The sequence below is a fragment of the Camelus ferus genome, chromosome 4 (genome assembly GCF_009834535.1).
Source record: "Camelus ferus isolate YT-003-E chromosome 4, BCGSAC_Cfer_1.0, whole genome shotgun sequence".
Taxonomy (NCBI): Eukaryota; Metazoa; Chordata; class Mammalia; order Artiodactyla; family Camelidae; genus Camelus; species Camelus ferus.
This window is the reverse complement of record NC_045699.1, coordinates 10,646,924-10,665,255: the sequence shown is the minus strand read 5'-3', so window position 1 is coordinate 10,665,255 and position 18,332 is coordinate 10,646,924. Positions and strand designations below refer to the sequence as shown.

The following is an 18,332-nucleotide window of genomic DNA, read 5'->3' as shown; positions in this document are numbered from 1 at the left end:
GGGCCGGAAGTCAAGTCGAAGGCGGAGGTGACTCTGCTTCCGTTTCTGGTCTTGCTGCGGTGTTTTTCTTCTCGGCCGGCCAAGATGAACCGATTCTTCGGGAAGCCGAAACCCAAGGCTCCGCCACCCAGCCTGACTGACTGCATTGGCACGGTGGGCACTCAACCAAGCATAACTAGGCTCAGGGCCCCTAAGAACCCCGACCCCGCCCACCCCCGGCTCCGGCTCCTTCTCCTCCACCCCATTCCTGGTTCCGGGCCCATTACACCTGAGCGCTCTCCACCCCACTGTCCTTGCTGTCACCCGAGTCATTCCAGACGCCACAAACCGGGGACCCTTAACCCACCACTGTCTCCCCGTCCTTGCACCCTATCCCTTCTGATGCCCAGTGCCGCGTCCGCTCGCCCTTGCCTTATTTCCTCACCCCAACCAGCCGTAGGCCCACACACATAGCCACCTCGTCGAGCCCGACCTGTAACTCCTCTTTCGTCCCTCATCCCTCTCGCACGTCAGGACCCTCCGCTTGATATCCTAGCTCACCATATTTGTACCCCAATCCTGTATCTCAGTAACTCAAAATTGAGAACTCTGACACCTCATGTTAAGCCACCACCTTCTATCCAAAAGAATAGCATTAGATACACAGCCCTAGCCGGGACCCACCAGGCACTAGCCCATTTCACACGCCTCCTGGTTGAGCCCCTATCCTTACTCGTCTCCAACTCTAAGGAAATCTCAACTCAGCCCAGTGATTCGCAAATTATTTTTCTGCTCAAACACAGTTGAGGGTGACCCTGGAATATTAGTATCTTAGGGGTAGAGTATAAAAGCCCCCCAGTGTTTCTGACTGGGAATCTTCCTCCCTCCATCATTGGAAATTACCGTTTCCACCTTTCACTATGTGCTCTCCTTTTTCTTTTCTTCCTCTATATTCATTCCTCTCCTTCCACTTTTCATTTAAATGTATTGCAATAACTACCACTGCCTTTGATTTTTTTTCCCTCAAGGTGGACAGCAGGGCAGAATCCATTGATAAGAAGATCTCTCGACTGGATGCTGAACTAGTGAAGTATAAGGATCAGATCAAGAAGATGAGAGAGGGCCCTGCAAAGGTAAGATAGGAGGTACCTACAGAAGGTGCTGTGACAGCCTAATTGGAGCACTTGTGTAAACAGGACCTGGTGGTAGGGCCTAGTGAGAGCTACAGAGGAGATGCTCACGGTCTAGTAAGGAGAAAACGTATGTGAGGGTGTATCCTTCAGGAAGGAGAATTTGCAGCCAGATATGAGAGGAAGGCTGGGGTTTGACCTGGTGGAGAGAAGATGCTAATCCCATGTCTAGAAGCATGTACTTGGGAATTAGCATATTCTACTGAGAAGGTGGCCATCTGGAGAGGCTGGGCCATGCTCAGGAATAATGAGTTGCTGGGCTGGTCAGGGTAGGTAAGTATAATAGATTGGTTAAGGAGTGGCATGTTGGGAAAAAGTACCAGTGTTGTATTAATGATACCATCAATATGCACTAGCTGTGACCTTGATAGAAGTCAGTTTCTTATTTTCCTCTTATATTAAGCAGAAACATAGAGTATTGTATTTAAGTGAATATAGAACTACCCTCCTTTTTCCAATCCCCGTAACTTATTAGGCATTTGAGCTAGAGCAAGTTACTCAGCCTCACTGAACCTTGGTTTTTCCCATCTGTAAAATGGGGATAACATCTACTTCAGGGGGAAGGATATAGCTCAGTTGGTTGAGTGTATGCTTAGCATGCACGAGGTCCTGGATTCAATCCCTGGTACCTCCATTAGATAAATAAATATACCTAGTTACCTCCCCCACCAAAATAAAAAAATAAACATTAAAAAAAAAACCCTACTTCATAGTGTGAGAATTAAATGAGGTAATTTATGTGCCCTAGCACTGTGTCTAGTACATAGAAATGTTCAGTTAGGTATTATTATCTGTGAAGTAATAAAATCTGCTTTTCCTTCTTCATTGGAGGAGACAAATAAAATGGTTTATGAAACAGTACAGAAGGGGAAGTGACAAGAGGATTTTCTCCGCCATCTTAGTTGGATGGCATGGAATGAGGAGCCACCAGAGGCGGAAAGCTCACCTAGACTTGAGGAGATGAAAGCCTAAATCATGGTGGTAGTCATGAGAATGACATGAAAGGAGTCAATTTGAAAGTGAGTTCTGAAAATCTAACACGATGACAGTGCATGAAGAGACAACAGAGAGGGGAAAGGTAAGGTTGGTATAACGGTTCTCAGCCTAGAGAAGTGAGAGACTGGTGGGGCCATTGTTAGTAAGTTCCAAGATGAGAGCAGGTGGAGGAGTATGGGCATGGTGAGTTTGAGTGGATAGCAGATTGTCCAAATTGGGACTCTCCCTAAGGCACCTGGAAAGACAAAATCAGCCCTCTTGGGGCTGGGAGTAGAGATGATATGCACTAGGAAAAGAAAATTACCTCAGTACCCTGAGATGCGAGATGCAAGGACAGAGGCAAGCCAGGGCTTGAAGGCTGCTTAGGAGGTGAAAAATCCAGGAGCCACTGTGTCCACTGCTTTGAAGACAAGAGGAACTAGGTATATGAGTCTGAAGATATGGAAGATTTCTTTTACCATATGTATATTTTCTACTTCCTTTCAATAAATTCTATTTTTCCTCCTAGAATATGGTCAAGCAGAAAGCCTTGCGGGTTTTAAAGCAAAAGCGGATGTAAGTTATAAACATAATCTCCTTTCCTCTAGCAGGTTTAACCAAAAGAGAAATTGTATTCCATCCCTTTAGGTTTTCATACCACTTTATAAGCATTCTTGAGTTAATTGCAGATTTCATTTACACATATAATTGGCTGAGTTGTTCTTCCCCTGCATGTTCAGCAGCGTCCGTTGCAGCACTGTCCATCTAAAGAGAACTTTTTGCTGTGTTGGGAGGTATTTTATATCTATGCTGTTCAATACAGTAGCTATTACCATGGCTATTGAGCACTTGAAACGTGGCTAGTGTGACTAAGGAACTCAAGTTTTCATTTTATTTAATTTTAACAATTTAAGTAGCCATGTGTGGCTAGTGGCTTCTCTATTGGACTGCCCAGATCTATAGAGTTTGATTCTCCCATTATTTATTTAATTAGGGTGTGCCTTTTTAATTGTTATTTGTTTGTGAAATTGAGAATCTTAAATAGTTGTTCCCTCCCATAAGAAGATTTAACAGTCCTTGATTTGTTTTAGGTGACTATGTCCCCAGTCATAGTCACCATTTGAACAGAAGCCAAATAGCATCTTTGGTACTTCCCCTTGTGGGCTGTCCAGCTGGTGAGACCCTCTGCTAATAAAGAGTCAGAAAGATTGTTGATACCTCTATTCCTACTTAAAAAATGACTTTTTGTAAGACATCAGACACCATCTTCTTTTAGATTAGACGGAATTGGAGAAAGAAATTACATGGCCTAGAGTGGTGACAGTGTGTGCTAAAACTGTTTCCTCCCTTAATTGATAGTATTGTAATTTTTGAGTGGCTTTTTTTTTTCAATGAAGGGTACCCTTCATTGTAGAAACTTGGAAAGTACATGAACATAAGCAGAAGAAAAGAAAATCTACCTAGATTCCTACTACCAGAAATAACAACCTTTAAGTGCTAATTTCTTATAGTTTCTTTCTCTGCTTGTGCATACGTGGTATGTGTGCAAATAATTTTTTACAAGAAAATAAATGGTGTGTATATAGGTTATCCTTTTCTACTTAATGCCATTTGCTTGCATCATTGACTATTTTTCTTCTGGTTGGATGGTTATATGGTTTCCAAATTTTGTATAAAAACTATAGTGATGCAAGTCTTTGAGGAAGTATTATAAGTTGATACAAAACTTTGTTAAAAAAAAACATAGTTGGAGTACCAGGCATTATATTAGGTTGGGTGGATTACCTAGAGATATGAGGTTACTAAAATATAATACCTGTCCCCAGGAGCTCAGTTTATTGGAAAAACAGTTTCACTATATGTATGAAGAGCCTTAAAAAATAGTCTTAACCCTTTGCCCCAAGAATGCCACTTCTGGGCATTTAGCATAGGAAATTATCTAAAACATTATAAAGACATATATTGACCGCTTAGCAATGTAGAAAATGGCAATAATAATGGTAATGTTAAGTGGAAAATAGTGTTATAACTAAAATACCTACAAAGGAAAAAGACTGGAGGGATACATCAAATGATATTTGTGTTGGATTGATTAAACTGTTTTTCCCAACTTTTCTGTGTATTTAATTTTTTAAGGTTTTTTTTTTTTCCCCTAAAGAAAATTCTCTTGTTTAGTGTTAGAGATACTTTCTTCCTGAGGATTTCTGTCTGGCTTACATTTACCATTCTCAATTGACTCTAACAAGGTATGAGCAGCAGCGGGACAATCTTGCCCAGCAGTCATTTAACATGGAACAAGCTAATTACACCATCCAGTCACTGAAGGACACCAAGACCACGGTACTCCCAAAGCACCTTTTCTCATGATTTTATTTTATTTTTGTGCTCTTTTCCTGTGGTTTTTAAGACAGTTTAACCAGCATTGCTTCTTAAGACATGATGTTTTTTTCTTTCCTTTTTTTTTAGGTTGATGCTATGAAACTGGGAGTAAAGGAAATGAAGAAAGCTTACAAGCAGGTGAAAATAGACCAGATTGAGGTGAGATGTATACTGGTTTCCACAAGAATGTGCACTGGTTTCTGAAAGGATCAAAATGAATGTGTATATGATGGGAAGAGCCCAGAAGACAGAATATATCTTGTGCCTGCTATTTGCTAATAAAGTAACTTCAGGAAAGGGTACCAAAAGTCTCACTTCCCTTATTAGTAATGCAAGGATTCTGATACCACATACAGTTATTATGAGGATGAAATAAATGAGCTGGTTTATCTAAACACACAATGCCTGGCATATAATACACACCCAGTAAATAAGCACCCAGTTTCCTTTTACTTTTAACTTACTTGATGAATTTTAGTTGGTTGCCTCAGTTGTAAAGTAGTGGTGTTGCTGCGCATCTCCCAGGATTGTCATGAGTGTTAAATTCATAAAATGCTCAGCACGGTTCCTGGTGTAGAATTGGTTCCCTTTAAGTAATTCTCTTGAGATTTTTTTCTCCCCATTTTATTGAGGTACAATTGACATCTAACATTATGTAAGTTTACAGTGTACATTGTGATGATTTGATACATGTATATATTGTGAAATGATTACCACAAAAAGGTTAACACCTTCATAACCTCAGATAATTATCATTTGTGTGTGTGTGGTGAGAATATTTAAGATTTGCTTTCTTAGTAACTTTCAAGTGTATAATACAGTACTGTTAAATATAGCCACCATGCTACATTAGATCCCCAGAACTCAGTCATCTTTTTTCAGTTATACCCCATTTATAGTTATTTTAAATGTTGGCTACATTCCCTGTGTTGTACAATATATTCTTGCAATTATTTTATACATAATAGTTTGTGCCTCTTAATCCCCTACCCCTATCTCTTTAGATACTTAATAATACTGTCATTAGGTCCTTATAATTAGCATTTTCTTTTGAGATCATGCTTTGGCTGGGGAGATGAGCCCTTAGAGCTTGGCTCCTCTCACCTCTGTCACTTAAACAGCCCAGCTGGCAAGCAGGGACAGCACGGGGAATGGTGACTGGCCAGAGGAAACCTCTTCCTTTCTGCATATGTGAGAGTGCTTTTCACCTCTGCCCCTGAACAGAATGTCTCTTCCTGTGAGGGCAGGGACTGGATTTTGTTCACTATTGTATCCCCAGTACCCTAAACAATGCCTGGCCATAGCTCGAGCTCAAAGTATTTAATAGTTAATGAACAGATGAACGAGAGGCTATTCAAGCAGTTCTGCCCAATTCAAGCAGTATTTGTTGGCTGAGTAGTTACTGTGTATCCAGCATTTTACTGCCTCTGCAGAGGTGTTCTCTGGTAGTTCTGGTCTTTAGTAATGCAGGCAGTCTTCTCATCTAGCTTTTCCCCTCCTTGGACCACCCTGGGCCCTCTCTGTAATTGGCCACCAGTCTCTGCTTACAGAATGATATCTTACAGGAGATTCACTGAGAAAAATGTTCGTGTAGGCTTGTCTTATTTGTACAACACTGTTTGATCATAAAATGTAATGAAATAGAATTTTATTTTCTGCTTTTAGGGTTGCTTGTGTTTTAATCAGTGCTATTTAATAAACAAAATAGAAATTTTGATCTTTCTGGGTTTTTGTATGTCTCTTCATCTTTCACCTGTGGTTGTCTGGCTGTCCCCACACCTAATTATCCTTTTCCTGATCCCTAATAGATTTGCCTGCATGATAGATGGAGAGCCCCTTTCTAACTTTTTTGATGTGTATGGGTATATGTCTTTGGCTGGGCTATATATTTTCAGTTTCTTTTGTTTTCCGAAAATAATTTACTTGTAAAACATTGTCATTGTTTTATAGTGCTCATTTAAAAATTTTTGCCTCTGTGTGTGTGTTCACCTGTCTGTATCTTTTTTATTTTCCAGTTTCTGCACATCAAGGCTAATGCTTGTATTTGCTGTTTTGTACTGCTTTTGTTCGTCTTTCCAGAATTGAACCTGCTAATTCTCTGTGATGATTTTTTTTTTCTCTGCTATCCTAGAATCTATTGCTAGGAATCCTATTCATGGGTGATTTTGGGAGACTTGTTTTGATATTTAAAAGCATAATAGAAGCTTGGTTTGATTAGTTTATGCTATTTTTACTCTCTTATTGTTTCAGCCAATGCTCCTCTGTATAGCAGATGGTTACACATGTACAGGATGATAGTTTGGCACTTAGAAGTATAGAAAAACAAAGCATTTCCTTTTCAAAAAATATTTTTCTCCACTTTACTTTCTACCCTTATATGGAAAAAACAATCCTCTAACTTGGGAGCCAGGAAGGAGTTTTTAAATGTTTTGCACTAGAAATTCTGGAGGATAAGTTGTGCTGATTTGGACCTTCTGCATTATCAACACTAGTCCATTCCCCTCTATGTGGAATTTTCAGTGTGTGAAGAACATTTTGTTCTGTACATCCCTAACACAATAGAGGATATATAGTAGTAAGTGCTTCGTGTTTGACATGTTATTGCAATAAATCCTTACAATAATCCTATGACATATGTTATTGATAATCCCATTTTACAGATGAGGAAATTAAGGCTAAGAGACGTTACTTTTCACTGAGTAATGGCCAAATTTTACCTTGGATATGTTTGACTCTGGAGTCTGCTCTTCTAACCGTTAAATTGGCTGTCCTTTATTATACTGTACCACTTCTCAGACTGGTTTTTATGTTCTTTCTGGCCTTGCAGTAGTTGCCCATTTAAGTACAAGCAGATCATTCACAGATGATTTATACCCAGTCAGTTTTTTTCACCAGCCTGATCTCAGATATCAAGCCTTTCTTGATTCCATTCTGTTTCTCCACCCAGGGTGGGACCAGTATAACCTTTTGTACCCAGTTGTTTCCACTACTGCTTCCTTTCCCTACACAGTGTAGTCAGTTTTGGGCTGACTCAAGAAGAGTAATTTACTTGTCTCAATTATCTCCTTTTCTCCATTAACTAGAAAATTTTGGTAGTGTAAATGTTGCTTGATTTCATGTTTTAGGTAAACTTTCTATAACGATGGAAAGCTGGTGGGCATCTATTCTTGCAATAAGAGTTTGGATTTCCACAAAGCACCTTAAATTCAAGTGCAAGATTGCCAATTTTATTCTTCTCTATTTTTAAGTTTACATTTTTACCACCAGAAATAGGAGGAGGATCATGTGGATCATTGCTTATTTCTAAGATTTAGTGGAGAGAGTTAGAGAAAAATGGTAAGAAATAAATAAAACCCTGTCATATATTTTTGTAGGATCTACAAGACCAGCTAGAGGATATGATGGAAGATGCAAATGAAATCCAAGAAGCACTGAGCCGCAGTTATGGTACCCCAGAGTTAGATGAAGATGACCTAGAAGCAGGTAAGTTATGGCAAAAGAAATATATGTGTAGCTTTAGTGTCTGAAAGGAGCAACTGCTTGGGACCTTTTCTTCCAAATGTTAGAGAAAATCCTGTGAGGGTTCCCTGAGATTTAGTTTATGATATAGTCTCTTGGCAAAGAACTTGTGAGGTGGCCACATCAGATTGTATACCCCACCACCTCTGGGATGGGCAAGCTCTGAAGGAAAGTCCGGGCAAAGGCCTCTGCTAACCTGGTACTTGATATCCAAACACTGCCATTCCCTGCTGCTTTCCTTTGGATTTTTCTCTTTATTTTCCTACTTGGAGTCCTCTCCCTCAGAACAGCAAAGCAGATCAAGAAACAGGAGTTGGTAAATACTTAGTGTGCATCTACTAAGCCAAGCACTGTGTTAAGGTACTGAGGATTCACCATTGAAGAAAACAAACACAATCCCTGCATTCTTGAACCTTACAAGAGCACAGACTGTTGGGAAAGGGAAGTATGGGGTACCATAGGAGCACATAGCCGGTGAATCTAACCTAGTTGGGAGTAGGGTATGGGCATAGGACCTGAAGGATGAGTAGGGGTTAGCAAGAAAAAATGGGAGGGGTTGTTGGAAGGCCTTGCAGAGAATAGTTTAGAAACCCTTGCTGTAGTCCATTTCAGAAACAATAGTGGCGTAGCACAAGATCTTATGGTAGCTCACAGAGAAAAAAATGTGACAATGAATATATATATGTTCATGTATAACTGAAGAATCGTGCTCTACAGTGGAATTTGACACAACATTGTAAAATGATTATAAATCAATAAAAAATGTTAAACAAAAAAAAGAAATAATAGTGGCTAAGATTAAGGTGGTGGTAGCAAAAACAGAGAAGTAGACAGATTGAAGAAATTTTAGGACGTTGAATGGACACGATTGATTGGATGTGGAGAGAGAGGGAGGTGTCAAAGATGTCTGTCAATTTCTAGCATGAGTAACTGGGTAGATGGCAGGACCATCTCACACTGGATTTTCTGTTGCATGATTCCCCTGTCACATTATTACTACTACTTTCTCTCTACCTCCTGTTTTGCCTAGAACCTCTCCCACCCACCCCCATTTACTTTTCTATTTTATTTCTCATCTTGAGTTTCCCTGATGAGTCTCTACCCTGCTATTGCCATTCTTCCTTGTCACTTCCAGCTCACTTTGCCATAGACTTATTTTTATTTTTATTTATTTTTTTAAAAAATATTTAATCTATTTATTATTGTATGATTTTTGTTTTGGCAGGGGGAAGTAATTAGGCTTATTTATCTTTAGAGGAGGTACTAGGGACTGAACCCAGGACCTTGTACATGCTAAGCATGTGCTCTGCCACTTGAGCTATACCCTCCCCCCGCCATAGACTTATTTTTAAAGCCTGGTCTCATGTCATGGTCACTCACTACACAACAATCTCATGCCTCCTTTCAAGTTCATCAATAAATGAGAGAGAATTTTTTGCATTTGTTATTGTTAGGATTTTCTAATTTGAATCGGCCAGTTGATAACTATGGAGTCTTCTCATGAAGACCAGGTCCTTTGTAAACCTGTAGGGAATGATGGTTTTCTTCATTGATCTTATTTTAATTATTGTTTTTCATAGATTTTACCACATCGGTCTCCTTGAAAAGTTCTTATGATGGTCTTTTATTTTGCAAATAGAAAGTAATAAACCCTTTCTTTTTGTTTTTAAATTTTTATCTTACTGCAAATAATTTGGCTAACTTTCTTAACATTAGCTGCCAGTTTTCTTGCTTATTTTTTTTTTTTTGAAATGTTGACTGTTTCAATCTCAGAGTTGGATGCACTGGGCGATGAGCTTCTGGCTGATGAAGACAGTTCTTATTTGGATGAAGCGGCAGCTGCACCTGCAATTCCAGAAGGTGTTCCCATTGACACAAAGAATAAGGTGAAAGCTTTTTCTATTTATATTTTCTGTGCAAATTGGTAAAGGTTTTGTGCTTGATCACCAGTCTGGGAATCTAAAAGGTATTCTTAAGTAAGAACAAGGAAAGACTGTCTCTGTCATTATTTTGGGAACCCTTGAAAACCCAGTTTTCTTGCATTGGATTGTGTATAGGCTGCGTAAATAGTGTCACCGAGGCCAGGGGTGTTTTTATATAATAATAATTTGTACAGTATAATCACCCTTGTTGTGAGCTTGCACTGAGTGCCTTTTATAGCTTTTAGACATTTCCCTGGGAAAGCAGCAGCAACACATGCATGAACCATGCTGGGCAGCAGTGTGAAATAAAGTTCTGCTCTAGACACAGTGGTTAATAATAGGGTGGATTTTTTTTTAAACTAGGGGTTCATAATTTAAGTATGAAACAATGTAGAATGTATTGTTCAACACCAGGAAAATAGCCAATATTTTGTAATAACTAAATGGAAAGTAACCTTTAAAATTGTATAAAAATAATAAAAAGTGTTTTAAAAAATGAAATCTTCTAACTCTGAAAAAATAAAAATAAAACAACGTAGAAGGATTCTAATCCAAAGGGTAAAAGAATTGTGAGAGGGGAGGGTATGGCTCAGTGGTAGACTGCATGCCTGGCTTCAATTCCCAGTACCTCTGTTTAAAAAATAAATAAATAAATAAGCCTAAAATGATCTCCCCTCCTTAAGAAAAAAAAAGAATCATGAGATCTGGATTTAAGTCTGAGGCTTAAACCGCAACTATGAGACTCTGGTGAATATTTTGAACTTTTCTGTTCCTTGCATCTATAAAATGCAGAGAATTATAATTAGCTCACATAACTCTTCTATGGATCAAATTAGATCTTGTATGGAAAAGAACTTTGTGAACTCAAAGCCCTTTTCAAACCTACGTGGTTGTCATTATAAATAGATACTATTTTTTTCTTTTAATGGAGGTACTGGGAGTTGAACCTAGGACCTCATGCATGCTAAGCCCATGCTGTACCAGTGGGCTACTCCCCACCCCGCAGTTGTCATTATAAATAGATAAAATTTTGCTGCTTATGAAATCCTATTCACCCCACCTTATAGTTCCTGGTATAATGTGTTGTGTTTTCTGTTGCCACTGGCCATTTACAGCTCTGGTGTTGATCCACTCCCAACGTGCACATTGAGGTGCACAGTGTAGTTGAGAAAATCCTGGAGTGGGAGCCAGTCTCAGCTCTGCCTTTATTCACTTGTGTGACTTTGAGCAAGTCAGAAATTTGTGTCTTCTCTCTGAACCTCATGTTTTTCCTACCTATAAAATATGGGGAACAAGTGGTGGAAAGTGGGTAATTTATCAGATCCTTTACAGCTGATTCTGAAGAATGTGTGTCTTCCCTTACTTTACCCCCCATTCTTCCCTTGAGCCTTCCTTGGGGTCGTCTTACCTTTCTCCACTGCCCACACCACCCTGGCCTCTCTGGCTACTTTAGGGTGCCAGGTGCATAGTTTGCTTTTTCTCAGCATACCTAAAATAATTTTTATTAACACTACCATAGCCCACCTTCTCAAATCCCTAGTAACAAGTCCCTGAAGCATGTATGTCATTTCCACTTTTAGAAGGTCACAGATTTCTGACTTAAATGTGCTGTTGAGGTATGGTTTGTGACTCAGTACTGGTATTGCTGCCTATAGGTTTGTGGTAAAGTGTGATGTGAAAGTGGCTGCCTGTCCTAGGGCATTGCTCCTTCAGGGACTGGGGAGGCTACAAAAGCTATTGATTCACTTTAGGGATCAGAGTGAAAGTGGGAATCTGGAGGCGAGGGCTCACTCCTCAGCCTTTCCTTCTGGACCCTCCCAGCCCCTTTTTCCCCTTCCTAGATTTACTCCTAAGTTTCTCTTTCTCACTCTTCCTTTATTCTGCAAAGGGTTGCCCCTTTTGATCCCTTCTACTTTTCCTGATTTATCACTTCCCCCTTTACCTTTCATAAAAAAAAATTCTCATCTTATCAATGGGATTTTTGTTTTCATTGATTAAACACTTGGAAATGAGTTTTGACTACTACAGTTTTGTAATCATTTTTTTTTATCAGTTGAAAAATAGTGGCACTAAACATTGCTTCCTTTTCACAGGATGGAGTCCTTGTGGATGAATTTGGATTGCCACAGATCCCTGCTTCATAGACTTGCATCATTCAAGTACATCCGTGTAAAATAAACACATATTCTGGGACTAGGAAATATTTACCTTTCCAAGTTTGCCATAACAGATTTAGGTTTCTTTCCTGTCTTTGGAGGAAAAGTTAATTACATTGCTCTTATTTTTTTTTTTCCATTAAGAGACTCATTGCTTGGAGGATGTTTTCTTTGTACTAAATTTTTATTCCTCCTTTCTTATGAAAGACTAACTTACTTAAAATTATCAGTGGGTATGTATGACTTCCTTCCTTGAAAATAATTTTGAAATAAGACCAGGAAATGGGAATCTTTAAATACTAGGAAAGCGTATCTCCACAATCTCAAATTGACCTGATCAGTTGCTAAAACAAAGATGAGATTTGTGGGACTGTTCATATTATGACTCAAAACCATTTTCTCTTGTGGTATTATAGGTTGGTTAAAGTGACGGCCTTTTTTGGTGAGTTTTGTTGTGTCTTGTGTGTAACTCATTACTGTGTCCAATATTGGAATGGAATTACCACTACTGTATCATGGGTGGATATTTTGATTCTATGGTTCCTTCAGTATTACAGCTGACTTGTAATCAACAATGAATATTCCTTGATATTTAATGTATAGGACATTTATTTATACTCAATAAATATTTTTCAAAAGGTTATAATTTTAATAATATCACTTCAGCCTGAAACCTCCACTACAGAAGCCAAATGTAATAAAATTTTAATGTCAACTCGGCCTTAAAGACTTCACTGCAAAAATTGAATTTAACTGGTAGCATTGTGGTGTAGAAGGAAGAGCGAGGAGCGGTCTAGGCTTGGGCCCTGGCTCTGCCAGTAATAACTAGGTCATCTACTCACGCCTCTGAACTTCTGTTCCTTACTAGTAAAATCGTGCTTACCTCACAAGGCTTTTGTGAGGAATAATTGAGATAATTGTCTTGAGTACTAACTGCCAATCTCATATGAGGGATCATTAACAATAAAAAACAGGGGCTTTATTCTTTCCTCGGGAGGTGCTGGGAGTGCTGCAGCAAGTCCAGATCCCTGCCTGATTTCAAGGTCTTTAATGATCCATTCTGCCTTCCCTAACCTCTCGCCCACAGCGTCCCCTCCTCCAGCCTCACTGGGAGCCTCACAGTGCCACATGCACCAGCCTTCCATGTGTCAGCAGGTCAATCCAATGAACATTTATTGAACACCAGCCCTGCAGAGTCTCTGTACCAATCCAGGGGATACCAAGAACAGTCACAGCTCCTCTCTTCAAAACCTCCCTGTCTAGCTGTGAGGATGAGACATGTATGTAACCCTCTCCCACCCCCACTTATGTTACCCTTGAAGAAGCCTTCCAGTGGAGTGAGCATTACACCATCCATCATCACCTTCTTGAAACCTTCCTTGGCTTCCTTACAAGTTCTCACTCAGCCCTTTAAATATTCCTTCCATCATAGGTCCAGTCTTGGACTTCTTCTCACCCTTCATACTTTCCTTTCAGATAGCTCACACCCATGATTTTAACTATTATCTGTGAACTGATGACTCAACTGTGACTTGCCTAGACCTCTTTCCTTATTCCTATTTTCAGTTCTGGGTATTTCCAATTAAACATGCTGCCACTACCTAAAATCTAACATCTAAATTGAGCTCGTTCCCGTGGGCTTCACACTCAGCACACATTCCTGCTTTATTTCTTACCTTGCCCAGTGTTATCAGCGACCCGGATATTGCCAGTTTTAGTGGGTGATATTTAGTCCTCCAGCGGGGCCTCTTTAGTACATCGGATAGGAGTGAACAACCATTCTGCCAAAATCTCTATTCCCTTGACCTTCATGGTATTACTCTCTGGTTCTCCTGTTCTGACTATTCCCTCCGAGACTCCTTTCTGAAATCTTCATCGCTCCAACCCTGTAATGTTAGTGTTACTCAGTCTTTATCCACCATAATTCTTTCTCTGCTCACTTATATTTAATGAGCTCAGCTGTTCTCATGGCTTTACCTGCTGACTTCTAAATCTATACTTGTATCCTGGATCTTGCCCCTGAGTTTCAGAATCCTGGTTATAAACAGCTGTTTGCCTGTCCGTCATTTGGATGTTCCAGAAGCCCACAAACACTTCATATTCAGTGGCTGAGACAGCCATTACTTTTCCCCCAGACCTGAATCTCCTGCTTTCCTTGCCTCAGCTAACAGAACCATTATCCTCCATCATTCAAAACAGAAAGCTCTTGCATTGTCCTTGATGCCTACACTTTGACTCATCCTACACATTTAGTTAATCTCTAAACCTCCTTTTAATCCCTGAGTGTGTCTGAATTCCAACCTCTCCTTCCATCTCTTAGCTCTCTTTGGCTTAGACATCCCTAGACTATAGTCTTTTGGAATAAATGCCTTGCTTTTCTCTTCTTGCATAGTTTCACCTCCTTAAGTCCATTCATCACACACAGCTATACTTACCTTTTTAAAATGCAAATCTGACCCTTACTTAAAGTCATGGTTCCCTGATGCCTCCAGCAGGACATAAAAAGCTGCCTATGACTTGGCCCTTGCCTCTCTGTAATGGTTTATTGCTTAGTCTTTTCAGAACAACATTCTCTTTCAGTTAGAAAACTGCCTCCTCAATTTTAAATGTATGATTATTGGAAAAATACCGATTAGAATAGCCTATCTTTACTTTCCTATTGTGGGTGTAGGCTTGTGACCAGGCTGTGCCTACTGAAGTTCATTTCTTGAATTTCCTAAATGGAAACTAGGGGAAATGCTTTGCTGTTGTCGATTTTAACAGTTAGTCTGAGATACTGAGGCAAGAGAGCAGCAAAAATGAGAGGCAGAATGAAAGCCTCTTCGTGGCACTGAGCTCTGACTTCCAGTCCTTGAGATTCTTAGAGTGCTTCAAGTCTCTGTAACTCTTCCTTTAATTCTGGGAGCTGAGAATTCTGCCTGTGACCTGCCTTTTCTGCTTAAACTAGTTGGAGTTGGGTTCCTGTCACTTGCTGGTAAGAGTCCTGAAAAATTTCTCTGCAGCCTCACTTTGTGCCATGTCCCACTTTGTAATTTTCTGCTCTAATAATTGCTTCTAGTTCCCCTGCATCCACCATTCAGTCATGATTCCCTGCCTCTGCTCATACAGTTTCCCCTCCCTGGAACTGTAACCAAGCAGTGGCCTCGTGTGTCCCTGGGTAGAAAGCCAAACTCTGACAGCAAGTGTTGCAGCAACATAAGGGCTTATTGCAGGGCGCCAAGCAAGGGAGTTGGGGACAAGCCTCAGATCCACTCCAGCTTGGTCTTCAAGTTAGGGGTTTTTAAAGGGGAAGAACAAAGCAGCTGGGGTTAATCATCATCTTCTGACATTTCTTAATCATAGTTTTGGGAGTCAAGGTGCCTATGGTTTACAAGTCTGGTCTGGTGGTCCTTGACCTGAGGATCTGTTAGCTCATCTTGCCCTGGAGGAACAAGCTGAGTCTGTAAGTTAAGGATGTTATCAACAACAGTAATTTTAGTCATCTGACTCTGGTTGATTAGTGTTCAGTTAGCACAGGATGGAGGTCAGAGAGGACAAAAAAGGGAATGAAGTATTGGATAGGGAGGTTAATCATAAACTCAGCAGGGGAACTCGGTTTTAGGGGAACTCAGTTTCAGAACTTCCTTAACACTTTTGTCATTCTGCTGATTCTTGTTGTACTGGGAAAAGACCGAAAGCCAGGCCCCGGACTTTGTCGATCCCAGTGAATTTAAGGAAAGTGGATAGGATGAACCCTGCAGTAGAGAGCCCCAAGCACACAAAGCCTCCGGTGATCACTCTTGTAACCACCACCAGATAGCACTTCTGGTCAATATCTCACCTGTTAACCGTCAGAAGCAGAACTGAGTGTCAGTGGTCTCTTTAGGTTGTAATGTAGCAGCCCTGGGAGTTGAGCAGAGGTGGAGGAGATCGAAATGATCCAATAGAAAAAGTTTCACTTTTATCTCTATTATCCATATCTCTTAGCTTTCCTTTTGTATGTTCTTATGTCACCTAGAACATTTGTTTGTTTTATTGCTGCCTGGGTCCTGCTCCTGTAGATTCTTATATAATAGATCTAGATACAGTGTGGGCACCTGGATTTTTGGGGGGGGAAGTCACTTGGATTTTATAAAGTTCCCCAGGTGGTTCTTAGGCATAGCCAAAGTTAACAGCTGCTGCCCTAGGGTGCCTGACCAGTCAACCTGTTTTCATGGACAAGCAAGTCTGCCTGTTGCCATAAATTTCTGCGATGAAGAGATAGGCAATGATTGCCCTAAGGCAGAGTTTTCATCCAGAGAATGAATTGGAATTCTCTGTTTTTTGAAGAGTTTGTGAAGGATTGATGTTAATTTTTTGAATGTTTGGTAGAATTCACCAGTGGGCCTGGCTTGGTGGGAAGATTTTTTTTATTACTAATTCAATCTCTACTTGTTATAGGTCTATTCAGATATTCTATTTATTCTTGAGTCCGTTTTGATAGTTTGTGTATTGCTAGGAATTTTTCCATTTCATCTAGGTGATCTGATTTGTTAGCATATGCTTGTTCATAGTATTACCTATGATCTTTTTTATTTTTGTAAGATTGGTAGTAATGTCCTCTCTTTCATTACTAATTTTAGTACTTTGAGTTTTCTCTTTTTTTGTTTTTCTTGGTCAATCTAGCTGGTTGGTCCACTTTGTTGTTTTTGGCTAATGAATCAACTTTGTTTTGTTGATTTTTCAATATTGTTTTTCTGGTTTTTTTATTTCATTAATTCTTCCTCTAACCATTATTATTTCTTTCCTTCTACTTGTTTTGGTTTAGTTTGCTCTTCTTTTTCTAGTTTCTTAAGGTAGAAGTTTAGGCTACTGATTTGATATCTAGCTTCTCTTTTTATTATTAAATACTTTTTAGAGCAGTTTTAGGTTCACAACAGAATTGAGCAGAAAGTACAGAAGTTCCCACATATGCCCTGTCCCCACACATGCATAACCTCCTCTACTATAGACACCCTGCACCAGAGTGTGCTTTCACTTAGTAATATACATTTAAGATTCCTCTGTGTGTTTTCCATGGCTTGGTAACTCATTTCTATTTAGTGCTGAATAATATCCCATTGTCTGGACTTCTTTTTTAATATAAATATTTACAGCTATAGATTCCCATCTGAACACTGCTTTCCTTGTTTGTCTTAAGTTTTGGTATGTTGAGTGAAGTCTGTATAGAAAAGGCAGGATAAATACTTGCTTACTTCCATGTATTTACATGTTTTGGAAATAATGCGTGGGTTCCCTAGCGTGCCAGTTTTGAATTACTGACTTTCAGTTCCAAATTTATTCTTTTTGCATGCTCTGTGAAATGGATTTGGACCCTTTAAATATTTATCCTTTACCAGCTGGCAGGTACTAAGCTTTGTCAGTAGAGGGCAACAGAGAGATTCTGCAGGAGGAAAGGGTTTTGTTTCCTGTTTCTAGTATTTGGGTTGGGCAGGCTTCTCCGGTGCCTGGTTCCTGCACTTCAGCACCTGGCTTCTTCAGAGTATGGTGGCCAGCTGCCAGAAACATCTCCTGGCACCCCCCTCAAGTGGTTTGTAGTAGAGTGCCTCTTGTGAGACTCCTCCTCATGAATGACTTGCCCTAGCACCATACGAGGTAGATTTCTGGCACCAGTGCAGCACCACAGCAGCTTCCCCACCATCTAGTGAGCCACAGATAGGCACAGCACCTCTAACAACATCTGTGCCTCAGCTCTGGGGTGATCTCCACTGGACACTTTATCTCAACCCTTGAGGCGGAGGCTGTTCCTTATATTGCTAATCCTATATTCTTTTAGAATTCTCTTTTACTGCTTTACTAGCCAACCCCTTATTACTCCATTCCCCTATTGTAGTTAATAAGTCTTTAAATAAATAAACCCTTCCCTGTCCAAATTACTGGGTGGTTCCTCTCTCCTGATTGAACCCAGACTGGTACAACTGGTAATTTCTAAAGGTGACAGTAAGGTTTTTTGTTTGATGAAGAGATCTGTCCAAATTAAGGATTTATGTTCAATAAAGGATAAAGTTAGTAGATGTAATAGAATATAAGACAATTGAAATGTCTAAAACTGACAAGATATACAAGTCTACAATGTACAGGAAACCATCAGAAAAATTGAACAACCCCAATAGAGAAAGGGGCAGTGAATGTGAATAAACAATTTAAAAAGAGGAAAACTCAAAAGTTCATTAAGAAATGTTCAGACTCAGTAA

General features: G+C 39.8%; 1 protein-coding gene across 1 annotated transcript; it reads left to right on the top strand.

Annotated features, from left to right (window-relative positions):
• Window positions 1-2: 2 nt before the first annotated feature.
• Window positions 3-12,835, top strand: CHMP5 (charged multivesicular body protein 5). Its single transcript, XM_032477564.1, has 8 exons — window positions 3-153; window positions 1,008-1,112; window positions 2,674-2,720; window positions 4,391-4,484; window positions 4,611-4,682; window positions 7,898-8,006; window positions 9,816-9,928; window positions 12,058-12,835. The coding sequence occupies exons 1-8, from the start codon at window positions 85-87 to the stop codon at window positions 12,106-12,108; spliced, it is 660 nt and encodes a 219-aa protein (XP_032333455.1). The 5' UTR covers window positions 3-84; the 3' UTR covers window positions 12,109-12,835.
• The last annotated feature ends 5,497 nt before the right edge of the window (window positions 12,836-18,332 follow it).

Bases quoted from the DNA above. Each gene is read 5' to 3' on its own strand.
- CHMP5 (XM_032477564.1), top strand. From the start codon at position 85: ATGAACCGATTCTTCGGGAAGCCGAAACCCAAGGCTCCGCCACCCAGC. The intron at 154-1,007 runs GTGGGCACTCAA...TTTTCCCTCAAG, and splicing joins TGACTGACTGCATTGGCACG to GTGGACAGCAGGGCAGAATC. The intron at 1,113-2,673 runs GTAAGATAGGAG...TTTTCCTCCTAG, and splicing joins TGAGAGAGGGCCCTGCAAAG to AATATGGTCAAGCAGAAAGC.